This window comes from Coniophora puteana (assembly GCF_000271625.1).
Source record: "Coniophora puteana RWD-64-598 SS2 unplaced genomic scaffold CONPUscaffold_3, whole genome shotgun sequence".
NCBI lineage: Eukaryota > Fungi > Basidiomycota > Agaricomycetes > Boletales > Coniophoraceae > Coniophora > Coniophora puteana.
Window position 1 is genome coordinate 3156513 of NW_006913055.1, and position 15520 is coordinate 3172032.

General features: G+C 51.5%; 5 protein-coding genes across 5 annotated transcripts; 3 read left to right on the forward strand and 2 right to left on the reverse strand.

The window, feature by feature from the left end:
• Positions 1-1978: 1978 nt before the first annotated feature.
• CONPUDRAFT_163668 (uncharacterized protein) lies at positions 1979-6153 on the forward strand. Its single transcript, XM_007768057.1, has 16 exons — positions 1979-2033; positions 2116-2301; positions 2380-2385; positions 2448-2530; positions 2583-2602; positions 2655-2709; positions 2756-3586; positions 3652-3809; positions 3858-3926; positions 3985-4144; positions 4206-4323; positions 4387-4631; positions 4804-4940; positions 4997-5020; positions 5101-5862; positions 5920-6153. The coding sequence occupies exons 2-16, from the start codon at positions 2202-2204 to the stop codon at positions 6002-6004; spliced, it is 2853 nt and encodes a 950-aa protein (XP_007766247.1). The 5' UTR covers positions 1979-2033; positions 2116-2201; the 3' UTR covers positions 6005-6153.
• A 1693-nt stretch (positions 6154-7846) lies between these two features.
• CONPUDRAFT_163669 (uncharacterized protein) lies at positions 7847-10190 on the forward strand (the record flags this gene model as incomplete). Its single annotated transcript, XM_007768058.1, has 10 exons — positions 7847-7886; positions 7952-8113; positions 8189-8200; positions 8257-8339; positions 8398-8517; positions 8573-8965; positions 9066-9408; positions 9472-9629; positions 9679-9961; positions 10027-10190. Coding segments are annotated over exons 6-10 (975 nt in total), but the record flags the coding sequence as incomplete, so codon positions are not given.
• Positions 10191-10854: 664 nt separating this feature from the next.
• CONPUDRAFT_142807 (uncharacterized protein) lies at positions 10855-11758 on the forward strand. The gene is made up of 2 exons (XM_007768059.1): positions 10855-11594; positions 11652-11758. Exons 1-2 carry the CDS (start codon positions 10906-10908, stop codon positions 11734-11736), a joined length of 774 nt encoding a protein of 257 aa, XP_007766249.1. The 5' UTR covers positions 10855-10905; the 3' UTR covers positions 11737-11758.
• A 23-nt stretch (positions 11759-11781) lies between these two features.
• Positions 11782-13901, reverse strand: CONPUDRAFT_100794 (uncharacterized protein). The gene is made up of 15 exons (XM_007768060.1): positions 13473-13901; positions 13322-13414; positions 13233-13263; positions 13103-13184; positions 13015-13047; positions 12953-12964; positions 12884-12897; positions 12724-12832; positions 12529-12671; positions 12413-12470; positions 12292-12359; positions 12230-12240; positions 12049-12175; positions 11943-11983; positions 11782-11894 (listed from the first exon to the last, which is right to left on the reverse strand). Exons 1-14 carry the CDS (start codon positions 13493-13495, stop codon positions 11978-11980), a joined length of 810 nt encoding a protein of 269 aa, XP_007766250.1. The 5' UTR covers positions 13496-13901; the 3' UTR covers positions 11782-11894; positions 11943-11977.
• A 164-nt stretch (positions 13902-14065) lies between these two features.
• CONPUDRAFT_151605 (Aldo keto reductase) lies at positions 14066-15508 on the reverse strand (the record flags this gene model as incomplete). The annotated part of the gene is made up of 9 exons (XM_007768061.1): positions 14066-14293; positions 14357-14507; positions 14569-14661; positions 14723-14784; positions 14851-14887; positions 14942-15121; positions 15187-15230; positions 15279-15425; positions 15482-15508. The coding sequence occupies 9 exons, from the start codon at positions 15506-15508 to the stop codon at positions 14066-14068; spliced, it is 969 nt and encodes a 322-aa protein (XP_007766251.1).
• Positions 15509-15520: the final 12 nt, after the last annotated feature.

The window sequence follows — 15520 nt, forward strand, 5'->3', positions numbered from 1 at the left end:
TCCATGGTCCATTCATACCATCCCCTCGCAAACCCTCCTCACTCCCTATTCCGTCGCTTGCTATATGCACGAGTGCCGCACGGTTATGTTGCCATGTCATTGACGAGTATATGCAGAAGGCGGTCGCGAGTAGTTCTGTATCAATGCTTCCCCTTTGGATTCAGGTTAACCGTTTCGATGGTCTCGTGATAATGATATACTCATAAGCTCTATCATCCCGCAGAGAACAACAAGCATGGCAGGCATTATGCTCCTGCTCAATAGCTGGAGCGGAAGACAGTCTGGACTCTTAACTGATGCAGAGAAAAATATGGACGATTTTCGCAAGTGCCTCGCCGCCCTGAAGCAATGGAAGAAAAGGCGAGTCCTTGTCGTGCGATTTACATGTGTGATGGGAAAGCCTGACCTAAGGACCGACAGGTTTTACTCTGCAGGTCGATTTGAGTGCGTGCCTCTTGACCTTCACGCAATTCGCTCCAACGTTTACATGTGATATACCACCGTTTCAGCGTTCTTCTGGGAGATCTTGCATCCCTGGACAACTTCCCGGTGCCAAAAGCAAGGACGTCAGGAACTGCCGAACGCACGCGAGACGGGGGCGTGCCCCATGCACCACTCGTCTCCTCTTCTGACACTGGTGCACCCACTGAAAGGGATGATCTCCATGATTTTAGTGGAATGAGCCGATTTCAGGCGTTGGGTCACGTTGTAGGACCAGGTCGGGACATGCGGGGCGATCCCTTGCAGTCCCAGTCGCAAATTCAGTGGCAGGATCTGCCGCAGCCATCGTCGATCTTTACGCAAGTCTTTGGCGGTCTAGACATCCCGGAGATGTCGTTCGGCCCATGGACAAGCGAGTTCGAGTACCCCCCGATTATCAACCAGAGGACCTCTAGCACATATCCAAGCGGAGATGGGGATATGACCACCGACACGAGCCTGCCTGGTGCCGGGACGGGTGCAGCTCCTCACGTGCCATTTGGGATGGACGACTTTCTCTACCGCCTCATGTCTGGAGACACTGGGGTAGGAAGCGGTGAAGCGGGGGCCGAAATGAACGATCGCATGAATTACCTGGACAACGTCCACAGTGGAGATGAAACACACAGCGCTCCAGGTACGGACACGATGTCAACATGGTCGAACGCACCGCAAAGAATTCAGTGAGTCCCTGCATCTACCGGTTTCTTTTTCGATCCCTTTTTATCCCTGTAAAAGAAGACGCGCTGACCGTCTCTATAACGCAGAACGGATGATTGGGGTCTGCACATAAGCAGTATGTTCGTTGAGAACGACAGTGATGCGCATGATCGCGATACACCTGGACCTGACCCATGTGCATGAGGGCCGGAATGCTGTAAAATAGTTTACCGCTAGCACCCTTACGTAGCTGTATGACAACTACACACCGCATAATAATTAACCCATATGTTATCGTCTCCTCGAACTCCGTAATCCAACAGGATGCGCGTGCAGTGCGATTTTGAATTGATTACTTACAGGGCATCCCAGTCAGTGATCAAAATCTATTTACCATGTGCTAAGGGCAATGATAGTTGCACTGCTCTTACACAGTTGACTTACTAACCAACCAATGCCGAAAATTTCGCTGATCTCGTGGGTACCAGCTCCATGGTACCGCACGGTACTGCAACTACTGGTCTAGTGCGGCTTCACCGGGGATACGAGCGCGCAGTTTAATTAAGCAGTACTAGTGTCAGCAAACATCTGTGACCTGCACCAGTTCGTACCTCTAGTCCATGCTGTCTGATGCGCTTTCCTGAGAGATATCGATAAGCCCTTGCCTTGAGCATGAACAATCCTTGTAGGCGATGAAGCACCCATGAGCAGACTAGCAGAACGATTTCCGAGAACCACGGCCCGGGGATTGTCCGCCGTCCACATACGTAAGCTGTGAGACGCGTCGAGTCGCACGCTGCGCCGGTGCCGCTTTTCTTCTACCACTTGAGCTACTGTTGAGTCATACCCGGCTGTCGAGCATCGTTGCTTTTGACTCAGCTCCCCTGGGATCGGTGTGTAGCTCAAATGTGGTGCTTACATAACAGACTAACTCCGCTGTCTAACTGTCGTCTCGTTGTTTCACTGGAACCTAAGTACTGGAACAGCAGCTCAAAGCATCGGCACTTACAGCGTTGCATCGAGCGTCGACACTTGAAGCTTGACTAGCTTCCATCATCTGCATGATGTCATCCGGGGAAGATGACAACGTCAATCCTCCACATACAAGTCTCAAGAAACGCAGAGTCCAGCGAGCTTGCGATGTCTGCCGTCGTCGGAAAAGTAAGCGTCCACGCTCTCATATTGTATCTCATCCCACTCAAGATTTGCCCTCCTTCAATGGTATGACCGCGATCATAGTTCGCTGTACGTATCTCGTTATCAAGCTACTTGCTAGGCATGCCGTTTTTGATGCAGACATGCCGTAGGTGACGGGAACCGGACACCAGGAAGCAGGTGCACGACCTGTTCTACGAACGACCTTGAGTGCACGTATCTAGAAGCAGAAAGGGTATGTCTTTGTGTACCATTCACCGAGCGTTTCCCATTCTCACGCAATGTAGACACGGCGGGTGTCGAAAGAGTAAGAGATTACTGTCAGTGACTGGCTTATGCACTCAAATCGAATTTGACAGTTACGTTGAAAGTTTGGAGAGCCGACTAGACCAGATGGAGCGACTTTTATCCAAGGTCAGCGCACATCTATCCCTGAGAAGGTAGCGCTCATTATCTGCAGCTCTGTCCCGATGGCAATGTATCCGAAAGGCTCCTTCAAGAGGCCAGTAGCGGCGATACTCGAACCCCGAGTGACGTAGCTCGTTCGATCGCATCGGTTCCCACGGCACAGACACTATACGGAGCCGCCACTTTCGCATCAGAGGCTGAGACTGCAACTCCCGAGGATCCAGTATCCAGCGACGAAGATGTAGATGTACTCGATCTCAAGTTGACCGAAAGCGTCCGCAGTATGGCGATCAACCCGATACGACACCGCTTTTTTGGCAAATCAAGCGGACTTAAGCTTATCCAGCAGGCGCTGGACATCAAGAACGAGCACACCGGGGATCAGGCAGAGAACATGTTCGACATCTTTTATCGGAAGAGGTCTCCATTTACTGGCATTAGTCCGGTGAGTACCTCCATCCCGTTTCCGCTTGGTCTCGTAGCTATGCCGAGTTTTGACCGAGCCGCATTCATCGACGTTTTCTACAACAAGTGGCAAGCTCCAAGCGAGATTAAGATGCCATCATACACATTCCCAGAACACGACCTGTGCTGCAAGCTTATCGATCTCTATTTCATTCACACAAATACCATCGCACCCCTACTGCACCGCCCGACATTCGAGCGGAAGTATGCTGATGGACTGCACCTCCGCGACTCAACGTTCGGGGCTGTCCTACTCATGGTGTGCGCCGTTGCCTCGACAGAATGCGATGACCCTCGTGTGCTTCTTACAGGGATGGGTACAGAGTACTCGGCGGGGTGGAAATACTTCCAACAGGTCCAGACCATGAGCCAGGTCTTTTTAACAGCACCTTGTCTTGAGGATATGCAAATGTGTTGTGTACGTTTTCCCGCAAGTTTCTGCTTGGATTAATGCGCATCCTCTGACGCACGTCGGCCACGCAGCTATCTGCGACATTTCTCCAGGGAACATGGGCGCCCCAAGCGTGCTGGACTATCGTTGGCATCGGTATCAGGTTGGCTCAAGACGTCGGCGCCCACCGGCGGAAGGTGTACAATCGTAAGCCGACAGTAGAGGATGAGCTTTGGAAACGCGCGTTCTGGTGTGTGTCCTCAAGAGTCTCTTGATCAATAATTGATATTTGCTGGAGGATAATGGTCATTCTTGACCGGGGACTCAGCACCGGGTTGGGAAGACCCTGCGCAATGCAAGACACCGAGTAAGTGTACCGAATGTGTATGTGTTCTCGCTGATAACCATTACCCCTTCATGCGCAGCTTTGATCTTGATCTGCCTATTGTCTGTGACGACGAGTATTGGGAGCATCCAGATCCAGAACAAGCATTCAAACAGCCGCCTGGAAACCCATCATATGTCGCATATTTCGTCAGCGCCATCAAGCTCAGCCAGGTTCTGGCTTTTGCTTTACGAACCATCGTAAGTGATAACCTGTGATCGTCGTAGACATCTGTGACCCTCATTATATGGTTTTGATCAGTACTCTATCAATAAGTCTAAGGTTAGGTTTGGTTTCGTTGGACATAAATGGGAGCAGCATATTGTCGCCGAACTAGACTCTGCGTTGAACAAGTGGATCGACACAGTTCCAGATCATCGTTAGTAATCAACATCTTCATCTACTCTACTCACAGCACTCATTCGCTACCACACTGATCCAGTGCGATGGAGCCCAAATATACAAAAACCCATATTCCTCCTTCAATCCTGCACACTCTACACGAGCTACTACCATACACAAATCCTCATCCATCGTCCCTTCATCCCCTCGCCACGCAAACCTTCACCGTTGTCTTATCCTTCGCTTGCGATATGCACCAATGCGGCACGATTGTGCAGTCACGTTATTGATGAGTACGTGCAACGCATGGGTACAGACATGACTCCTCTTCCAGTTGGCCTTCAGGTGAGCTGTATAGTCAAGTGTCAGATGCTGGGGCGTAGCTGCGGGCCAGTCCATGGTTGATAGCTTATAGTAAATGCGCGTTCTATGAGTGCTAGCATTTTCCTGATGCTCAGATCGTTCTCCTCTTATTGATACTGTGTCACTTTGAACTGACGTCAAAGATTTTTTACAGACCGCAGCCATCATGGCAGGAATCATACTGCTAGTCAGCATCTGGGGAAATAAGAAGTCCGGGCTCGCCGTCAACCTTGAGAAGGATATGGCGGACGTGCATAAGTGCATGGATGCGATCAAGCTCGGCGAGAGCCGGTGTGTATTTAGTTTTACCTTCTCTAATACTGATCGTGATAACTTATTAACGTTAGATATCCCTTTGTGGGTCGGTTTTGGTACGTATACTGTATATTTTCGACCCTCCAACCTCATACAACTCCACTTGTGTTACTCATGAGTCGTGCGTTTGGTTTAGGGACCTCTTATACGAACTTGCATCTGTGGGAGATCTCCCACTTCCACAGTCAAAACCAGCAAGAGCAGGCAAGCGCGAGCGGGAAGATGGTGGGTCTTCCGCAGCTTCGGTCCCGCACGCTGGCCAGCCAGAAACTGGGCCCCGTATTATCGCTGGATCGAGCCGGGCTGCAGCGTCATTCAATCAGGCATCGCCGACATCATACCCTCACATGCGGGCGCAGCCGCAGCAAAGCCCACAGCTGCCAATGCCAGGACGAACCGGCTTCGGCATGGCCACGTCGTTCTCGGTGCCGTGGCAGCCGCCACAGGCGTTGAATTGGGGCGATCTCGACCCGTACGGGACTTGGCTCGGCGTTGGTGGTGGTGGCCTAGATCCTTCCACGCTCATGATGGACCACGATGGCTTAAGCCCTGGCGATGCTGGTGACAGCAGCAGTACTCATGCAGAGGTATCCGGAGTCGGAGCTAGCACATCTGCAAACGCAGCTCCGCACGTTCCCTATGGGATGGACGATTTCCTGTTCCACTTGATGCAGTCTCAACAGCAGGAGCAGACAGGTGCCGTGGCAGAGGCCTTCTCCACAACTGAATTTGAGCATATGGGCACAGGTCGGATGATGCCGCTAAACCCTGATTCGTCAGGAAATGGATCGAGCCAAAGCCAGGGCGGGGCGGAGGGACTCCACCAAACCGCCAGTGGAATTGAGGGGATGGATGCTGGTACATCAGCAATATGGTCAGATGCCCCAGGTGGTTTCGAGTACGCTCTCTTAGAAGTCCATTATCGGAAGGCGCGGGGCTGACTGGCGTATTTCAGAGTCAACGACTGGGTTTTATACCCTGGCAATGTGTCCTACGATGGCGGAACACAGCCGCCATGGCAGCATAATCATGGCCCATAGAAGAGGCGTGCGTAAGCGAAATGCTGTCAAGACCTAGGTTGCCGTAGCTCTAGTATGGCGAAACTATTATTAATCTGCCAAATCAACGAGCTATGTATCGCTGTACCTGCTCATAGACGAAAAACAAGTGTGCCCTTTGAGGAAGAAGTCAAACTCTAAGTCTTGGATTCGGACAGTAATCACATTGAAGTCTCCGTTAATGACTCGCAGCATACGACGGCAATGATTGACTGTAAGACACGCACTGCCTTCGTCCAAATTGGCAAAAGAAAGGTCTACCTTCCGTCGCGGTCAAAACAAGATCGAAGCCATAAACAGGTTTCTCTGGCCCAATGAGTCTGAAAATCCTCTCGTAAAACATTCAAGGAGCAGCTTCCGTTGTGAAATTACCAGTACTACTAGTGGTATCTATGTAGCGCTTACACTCCATTTCGCTTCCTCTATAGCATAGTCCCACGCGTACCACTTTGCTCTGAGGTCCTGCAGCTTCTTTGTATCATTCAAGGACGCATTAAGTATACCTCACTTGAGGAACATTCAGCCTCTTGGAGATGTCGCATGCAAGCACCTCCTGGCCTTCGTGGTGGTTTCTGTGATGCATGTTTCCCAATTGGAGGCAAAGAATGAGGCGACATGAACGACGCATCATTCCTTCCAAGGGAGCCTATACCACTCGAGAAAGCATACTCAGTTGCCCATTGATCCCTTTATGAAGGGCTGTCGGTCCGCGCAGATGGATGATGTTCCACAATCACGTCATTCATAAAGCAACGGTACGCCAGCGCCTACAGACCTGTGCCACGTTAAAGTCAACTTGAAATCCCTTTGCAATCATGGGGTGGGTCGATCTTTGGCGAGGGTGAGCCATGAAGTAGAAGATCTTGGTCAAGATCTCGACAGGAAACACGGTCGACGGCAGAGATGAGCCTCGACGGGGTGCGTCTGGCCTCTTCTAGGCTCCTCTTGAGATCTCCTAGATATGACAGCGTATGGTCAAGATCGTCTATCATCGTAGTTGTGTCCTGCACGAAACGGCGAATGTTGGCGGCTTCCTCCATCAAATAAAGGTGCCGGTGTTCTTGTGGTCAAGGGACACATACGCGTCTGTTTCAACGACATGCTGTGCTATCGTTGAACCTGGTGCGCCAGATGATCGAAACCGTGAACTCCTACCTGAACCTTGGCTTCCACCAACGGAAGATGTGTGCGGATGCAGACAGGCCTGGTCAGAGAACATACGGCCATCGACGATGGAATTGATGATACATACGATGCCGACCAGTTCTTCAAAGACTTGAAGAGGTTGATGACCATCGAAAAGGGGATCCGGGGTCAGAGTAATCGAGGATAGCTGAGACTTGGCTGAGACCGGGTTAGGGAACACATCAAGCGTTTTAATGAGCCGAAGGGGTGCGACGTACGTTCAGTTCAATCATGGCTCACTACTTCTGGAGATCTAGCTGAGCCTTAAGCGTCCTTTTATCGAACGACTCGGGGCAGAGAGAAAAAAAGGATGCGTTGGTTGAACAACCAGAACCTTCAATCGCAGGTTCAAACGTGGTGAACGCGAGCAGGCCGATAGCCTGCGCGAACTTAGGGCATTGTTGATCACTACTTCAGAGTGGTGGAAAAGTGATGATCAGATCGTTCGAAGGGTTTCACCTGCAACGCGCGAGGGACGCGGAACGATGTCCGAGAACCACGGAATTGGTAGCCGTGTTCATACGTAAGCAGTTTGCCGCGCGAGACGCGTCAGGCTTGCGATGCACCGGTATCACTTTGGCCACCACATCTCCTCTAGAGTACGTTGACTCCACCTCTCCTGGCGGGTTTGGGCCTACTGGAAACTTGGTTTGCTACTCTGGTGCGTAACCCAAACATCGTAAATCACGAATCACAACCTCGCTCCCCTGTGTAACCGCCAACATGATCTCCATATTTCACCAGAAAGGCAATCATTGACATTTGAAGCACCGGACGTCGAGACTTGAGTAACCTCAGTCATCTGTACGATGTCATTGGAGGAAGACAGCGGTGTCGGTGTTCCGACCACAACTGTGAAGAAACGTAAAGTTCAGAGAGCCTGCGATGTCTGTCGCCGTCGAAAAAGTAGGCATCCACACCTTGACCTTGTATCTTACCGCGCATTTTTCCATTCTTTTCTAATGTTCCCAACCTTCAAAGAGTCCGTTTTGGGTAACGTGGTCAAAAAGATATTCTATGACTCGATTTTGAGCGTATGTATACACCAGGTGACGGAAGTCGGATGTCAGGAAGCAGGTGCACAAACTGTTCAATGAACGGTTTTGAGTGCACATATGTAGAGGCAGGAAAGGTAAGTCTTCTGTCTACCGAGCGTTGGATAAGAACCTTTTGTGTTAACGTAAGATTAGATGCGTCGGGTGTCCAAAGAGTATGAGATTTATCTTCACAACTTACTCAACCTTACCTTCGGCAGATACGTTGAGAGCCTTGAGAACAGATTAGAGCAAATGGAGAGGCTTTTCGCCAAGGTGAGCTTGCCTCCGTTGATGCAAGCTGTGGTACTCATCCATAGGGCATCTTCAGCTCTGTCCCGATGTCGATGTCGCCGAGCAGTTTCGCAAGGAAGCCGGGAACAATGACGCTCGGGCTAGGAATGATGCAACGCAATCGTCTTCATCCTCCCCCACGTCGCAGACGTTATACAGACCACCTGCTCTGGAGTTAGGGTACCAGACGCGGACACCTGATGATCTCCTGTCCAGTGACGAAGAGGTAGACATGCTTGACCTCAAGCTAACGGAAAGTATACGTAAAATGGCGCTCGACCCGACCCGACATCGCTTCTTTGGCAAATCGAGCGGACTGAAGCTTATCCAGCAGGCGCTGGACCTTAAGAAGGAGCACACTGGTGATCAGGCAGAGAACATGCTCAATATCTTTTATCGCAATGAGTCAAAGTTCATCGATACGCACCAGGTGAGTCCCTCTACGGGGATATCTCCGGTGACGTTCGTCGCTCAGCTGTGTTGACTGGGCTCATTTCTGCTTGTCCCCTCCTTGCATTTCAAACAACAAGTGGAAGACTCAAGGCAAGAACGCCGTATATCTTTCCAGAGCCCGACCGTAGCCACAAGCTTATCGATCTGTACTTCACCAACATCAACCTCATCACACCCGTGCTTCACCGCCCGACATTTGAGCGCAAGTACAACGATGGCCTGCACCTTCGCGACTCAGCGTTTGGAGCCGTTGTCCTCCTGGTGTGCGCGGTTGCTTCGCCGGGATGTGATGATCCTCGGGTGCTGCTTCCAGGGATTGATACGGAGCACTCGGCGGGGTGGCAATATTTTGAGCAGGTGCAGATCGTGAAGAAGGCGCTGCTGGCGCCACCTTGTCCAGAGGATGTACAGGTGTATTGTGTAAGTTTTCCCACCGCCTCCTATTCCGAAACCATACGAACGCTAAGGCACGTATTCGTAAAGCTGTCCACGATTTATGTGCAAGGGACGTCGACGCCTCAAGCTTGCTGGACAATCGTCGGGATTGGTATCAGACTGGCCCAAGATGTTGGTGCACATAGGCGGAAGGTGTACAACCGTAAGCCGACAGTCGAGGATGAACTATGGAAACGAGCATTGTGGTATGTGCTCTCAAGTATATGTTCTCCTAATTCACAGTGTTCGACGAAGGATTTGGTCACTCTCGACCGAGCATTTAGCTCCGGCTCAGGCAGACCTTGTGCAATACAAGACACTGAGTAAGCTTTGCACTGAACATGGTTCCGTGCATGATGCTCACGTCTTTGTGCACATTTTTGATCTTGATCTGCCTGTAATCTGTGACGACGAGTACTGGGAGCATCAAGATCCAGAGCAAGCGTTCAAGCAGCCACCTGGCAAACCATCTTACGTCGCATATTTTGTCACCGCTGTAAAGCTCAACCAGATCTTGGCCTTGGCACTGCGGACCATCGTGAGTGATTTGGGTTCGGAGATTTCTGATAGTCTTCGAGGCTAACGAGCATTTGGGGTTATAAGTACTCTATCAACAGGTCCAAGGTTATGTTTGGCTTAACTGGACATAAGTGGGGGCAGCATGCCGTCGCCGAGCTTGACTCCGCGTTAAACAAGTGGATTGACTCAGTTCCAGATCATTGTCAGTGGTCGCCGTTTCCAGCCTCAATCATTTACATCGCTTTGGGAACCGAACATACAAGACCCCGCCTTCTTGCTCCAATCGTGTGCACTATATGCGAGCTATTATAATACGCAGATCATTGTTCATCGTCCGTTTATTCCCTCGCCGAGAAAGCCATCGCCACTGCCATATCCCTCGCTTGCAATATGCACGAATGCGGCACGATCGTGCAGCCATGTCGTCGATGCGTACGTAAAACGAGCTAATACAGACAGACCAATTCTTCCCATTGGAATCCAGGTAAGTCAACTGCCTACAACGTAAGAAACAAGGAGCGGCCGAGTCAATGGGTGTTGCCATGAGCGCTCTCATAATTTCCGTTCTCGGATAATTTCATCTCGTCAGTGTGGTATGTTGTGCAAGTTGACGAAGATGACTCTTTGCAGGCTGCTACCGTCACGGCGGGCATTGTACTGCTTGTCTATATCTGGGGCGGCAAGGCGTCCGGGCTCGTAATCAACCCTGAGAAGGAGATGGCGGATGTGCACAAGTGCATGGCTGCGCTCAAGCTCGGCGAGAAGCGGTATGTACCTGTTTTGGCCTTCGAAACCACTGCTTTTACTAACACTGATAATGGCAGGTACCCCTGAGCGGGCAAAATTTGGTGCGTTTGTGTTGTTCTAGCCTATATAGATTCGCCCACTCATGAGTGATACATTCGTATCAGGGACGTCTTGTACCAACTCGCGTCAGTTGGAGGCCTTCCTCTTCCGCAAACAATGCCAACAGGAACAGGCAAGCGTGAACGGGAAGAGGACACGGCTCCCGTAGATTCTTTGTCGCAGACTGGACAATCCGAATCTGGGCCACGCGCTATCGCAGGGTCGAGCCGCGTTGCGGGAAAGGGTGGCATCCAACAGTTGCCTCAGAGCACTCACCTTCCGCCCGTGTCGTTGAATCAGGATGCACCAGCGGTATACTCTCAAATGCAGCCGCAACAACGAACACACCAGCAGCTCACGCAACTGCCTATGTATGATCAGATGAGCTCTGACGCAGCTGCGTCGTCGGTTCTGCACCCCCCACAATCCCAACATGCCCTTCACCTAAATGGTCTTGACCCCTTTCAAGCGTGGCTCAGTGGTGAGATTAGTAGCCTGGACCTTCCGTCCGTCATGATGGCCTATGATGGCTCGTACATTGGGGCCGCTGAGAGTGGCGGCTTTTCTATGCATGAGTTCGCCGCCGATACTGCATACGTCAATGCGGCCCCGCACATGCCTTATCGAATCGAAGACTTCCTGTTCCACTTGATGCAGTCGCAGCAGCAGCTACCGGGTGCCGAGGCCGAGGGTACGACCGTGGCCGGAGTAGAGAGTATGGATATGGATAGGATGATGATGGCCTCGCAGCCCACGTCGTCAGACGGTATGTTGTCAATGTGGTCGAATGCCTCTAATGGCTTCGAGTATGTTCCCTTTTCCGTCGACCAGCAGAAGATGCAGGACTGACCGGCGTATTTTAGAGTGGACAGTTGGCGCGCGTACCTTAACAGTGTGTCTGGCACGAATTACAACAATGGAACCCAGCCACAGGACCACGGCTCGTAAAGCGGGAGTGCGGAGGCCTTACTTCTGTCAGTCGGATATACTATAGTCCTTGTAATGGCAGTATGCTATTCTTCTGGCAAAGTAACGAGCGGTTTGGTACTATAAGTGCTAATAATAGATAATCTATCTTGGGTTTTGACAAAGTCAAATTCTAAATCCTGCGCCCCCATTAGCACGTAGTCAAACATGCCGTGAGGGTAACTCACCTCGGCAATACTCTCAACATGGGATGACAGTCTCATTAAGCCTGGCTTTGTGTAACATACAAACCCCTGAGCTCGTCTCATCCGAAGTGCCAGCAAGAAGACTTACCTTCCCGCGCGCGGAGAACTGTATAACTGCGAAATTGCCATCCTGAGCCGGTTTCTTCCGCGCGTTAAGCGTGAGCATGAGGGAGTTGCTGTAAAGTCTCCCCAAGCTCAAGTTGATCGCGAAATGACTGAGGGTAATCAGTAAGGCCGGTCACAATCGTAGTCTGTCTCGCTTAACGTACGTGCCGTTCGCCTGTGCCTGTATCAGTTATCGTGCATCTCAAAGCGCGACAATGTGACTTACATATACTACATACAACACTAGGTCCACCAGCGTCCAGGCAGCTGTAATCAGCCCCGTATTGGCGACCACTGGGTATACACCCATTTAGTGCGAGGAATTAAAGCTGAGGGAGTATACTTACAGACAGTGACCTTCCTTATGACGGTGTCGGTATCAGCGAAGCCAGTCTTGTGTGCCCGCTAGTCGACAAGATGAGCAACCGCGTTTTCAGCACATGCATACGCGGAGACAACGCACGAGAGCCTTGATCATTACGAATGTAATGAGGAGATTCCCTAGCACCGCAGAGCCCAGCCACACTACAACGACAGGCTCGAACTGGCGGAAATAGAAGAACGTTCGGACGCGGTCCGTTGCGATGGTTGATCCTATCCCGCCAACTATGGGTTTGATTAGAGAGCGAAGACCTGGGCAGACGCCGAGTGAACTCACGCAAAGACACGAATGCCACGACACCAATGAGCCCAACTACCCAGCGATTTCTGGTCAGGACCTGTATACGCCATGCAAGGAAGCCTTGAACTAGGGTCGAAGTGATGGCCTAATGGCTCAAATCAGTCTCGGACGAAGGAACATTGCAGAGTTCGCGTACGGTAATCGCCGGCACTGATGCGTTTGAACATGTGAGATAATCTCACGTGTGTACGAGTGACATACGCACAGATGAAGAATTCTGGGATACGTCAGACTAAGCAAAAAAGAAAATAGGCTCATAGTACTTACCCCAATTGGACTGCAGAAGTTCGGAAGGTTGCCCTGGGGGACGCTAGTGAGTCGAGATATCGAGTGAGATACAAGGGCATGAGCGTACCAAAGTCGGAGACGAGAGCATTGTACGCGTACAGCGACTCGCATATTGTACTGAAAGTATCCAAGGACAGGATCACTAGAACCTTGGAGGGATCAGAAAGGCAAGATGGCAGGAGGGAGGCGGCACTTACGACCAATGCTATCCATTTGCTGTCGTCATGACTAGGAGCAAGCAACGCGATGAGTACTGCTCCGAGAGCTGCGACACAGGTCAGCACACCTTTTGTACGCGTTGAAGTAGGTGAACACCTGAACAGCCGAGACGCCATAAAGGGCGGCGTTGACGGTGACGCCGATTAAGAGAGCACCATATCTATAGAGGTGTGCATGTGAGCACGGAAGAAGTGCGAAACAAGCTGTGGGAGACGTACGAAAGCCCAGCATGCGCGACCATGCCAGATCAAAGTGAAGGAGGGGAAAGTAAAGACGAATGCGAGGCCAGCGCTCGAGCCCACGCGACATGCAGCCAGGCAGCAAACGCGTGTCGCGGGCCGCGGAAGGCTCAAGGAGTAACCAGCCGATGTGAGAATCCGAGATGAAAATGCCGGATGTATTTACGTCACATTTCTCCGCGGGACCTTCTCGCTTTGCAAAGTCTATCAGAACAACTGTCAACTGTCAAAGAGTTGATTAGTCTCCTCGTGGAGCTGAAATGTTAATGAGGCCTTGAAGGAACCAATTCGCTGTCTGCCCTTCTCAAAGATGTGAAAGAAGACTGCTAGGCTCGAAAGGGACGTTCAACAACTTGCAGGTCAGCTTTCGAAGACTGCCAAGCTAGTGATGGGCTGCGGAACAAAGATTTCTCCTCATTTGTTGACGCAGCCGGAGATGTCGACTCTACAACTCAATTGAAGCTGGAAGATCTCGAGTGCGCCCACAAATCACAATAGCACAGCCTTCCAAGCCGACGCCGTTTCAACCGCGCGTACACATTACGAAGCATCGCGGAACTACAGTCCATCGGTCACCGCCAGTACCTCGGTGCATGTCCGTACACCTTCACCGTTCTTTGTGCTTCGTCCAAGGCCTGCACAACCGCCTCAGGCAGCGGTCCCCGCTCGCAATCTGCGCAGTTCTCCGCTAGCTGAGCCGCGCTACTCGCACCCAGGATCACGCCGTCCTCCGGGCTTAGATCGGAGTGGTGCTGCAACCAACGGAGGGCTATTTCAGTCAGACGGAGGTTGTGAGCATCCTGCATTGAACCAATACGCGTTTGGTCAAGACAACACGGTCAAAGTCGTTGTGGACAACGTACCGCAACGGGTTTGAGGAGCTCCAGTGCGCGGAGGTACCCTTCCTGGACGTACCGTGATCGGTATAGCTGTCCCATTGGCGAGGAGGGATCGAAGCGCCCTCCGTCAGGGGCTGCCCCGCTCAGAGAGACTTTGCCGGCGAACAAACCGCCTCTGTTGCGATTGTCATAGTCAGCGGTCAATATATAAGGTCTTCAGCGAATATAACACGCACGCAAGAGGGTTGTACGTGACGATCCGTAGACCAAATTTCCGACAACAAGGCGCCAACTCGTCCTCCATCTCGCGCGTGATAGCGTTGTACATTCTGAACAAGATGCTTGTCAACTTTGGCGCCACCTAAGGACGGAATTGAACGAGGCACTCACACCTGATACACGCGCGGTTGTACCCAGTTGTTGGCCCGGCAAGTCATGATGATTTCGGCAACCTGTTGATTCACCATGACACCTCAAATTGGACCTGACAAGACGCAAATGAAGGCTATAACACCTACCTCCCATGAAGCGAAGTTGCTCAGGCCGAAGATCTCGCTACAACATGATGAGTTGTTGTCAACGTAACCTCCTTTTGAACAGAAGACTTACAATCGCCCTTCGCTATGTAGTCTATTCACCTCGGCCACGGTCTCCTCAAACGGGACACTCCTATCCGGAGCATGCAAGTAAAACGTCCGTACGCGCTCGCGTCCCAGTGCTTTCAGTGACTGGAGGAACAATCCGCGCAGGTTGGCAGGAGAATGATCGCCAGGCGTGTTTGGGTACACCCTGCCCCCGACTTCCGTCAGAAAGCCCAGAGTGTGCTCGACGTTACATTACATAATAACACATACTTGGTGTCAACCACTGCATCCCTCAAGTCGAGCTTCCCCAGCATCTGCGACAGCCTCAGTCACACCAAGCCAAGGACAGCGATAGCACACACCTCTTCCGTCGTTCCCTCGCCATACGTCCGCGACGTATCCAGCTCCCGATGTCCAGCACCGAAGAACACATCAAGCACGCCCTGGCACTCCCGCTGTTCCGCGATCCGCACACCATTCTTCCCATCCGCACCGAACGTCGCTGTTCCCTGCAGTCGACAAGCATACCGTTAGCAATTCACGATAACAGCTGCCATAGACGTACAAACAATAGAGGGATTCGAGGTGCCATTGTCTGAGTTCA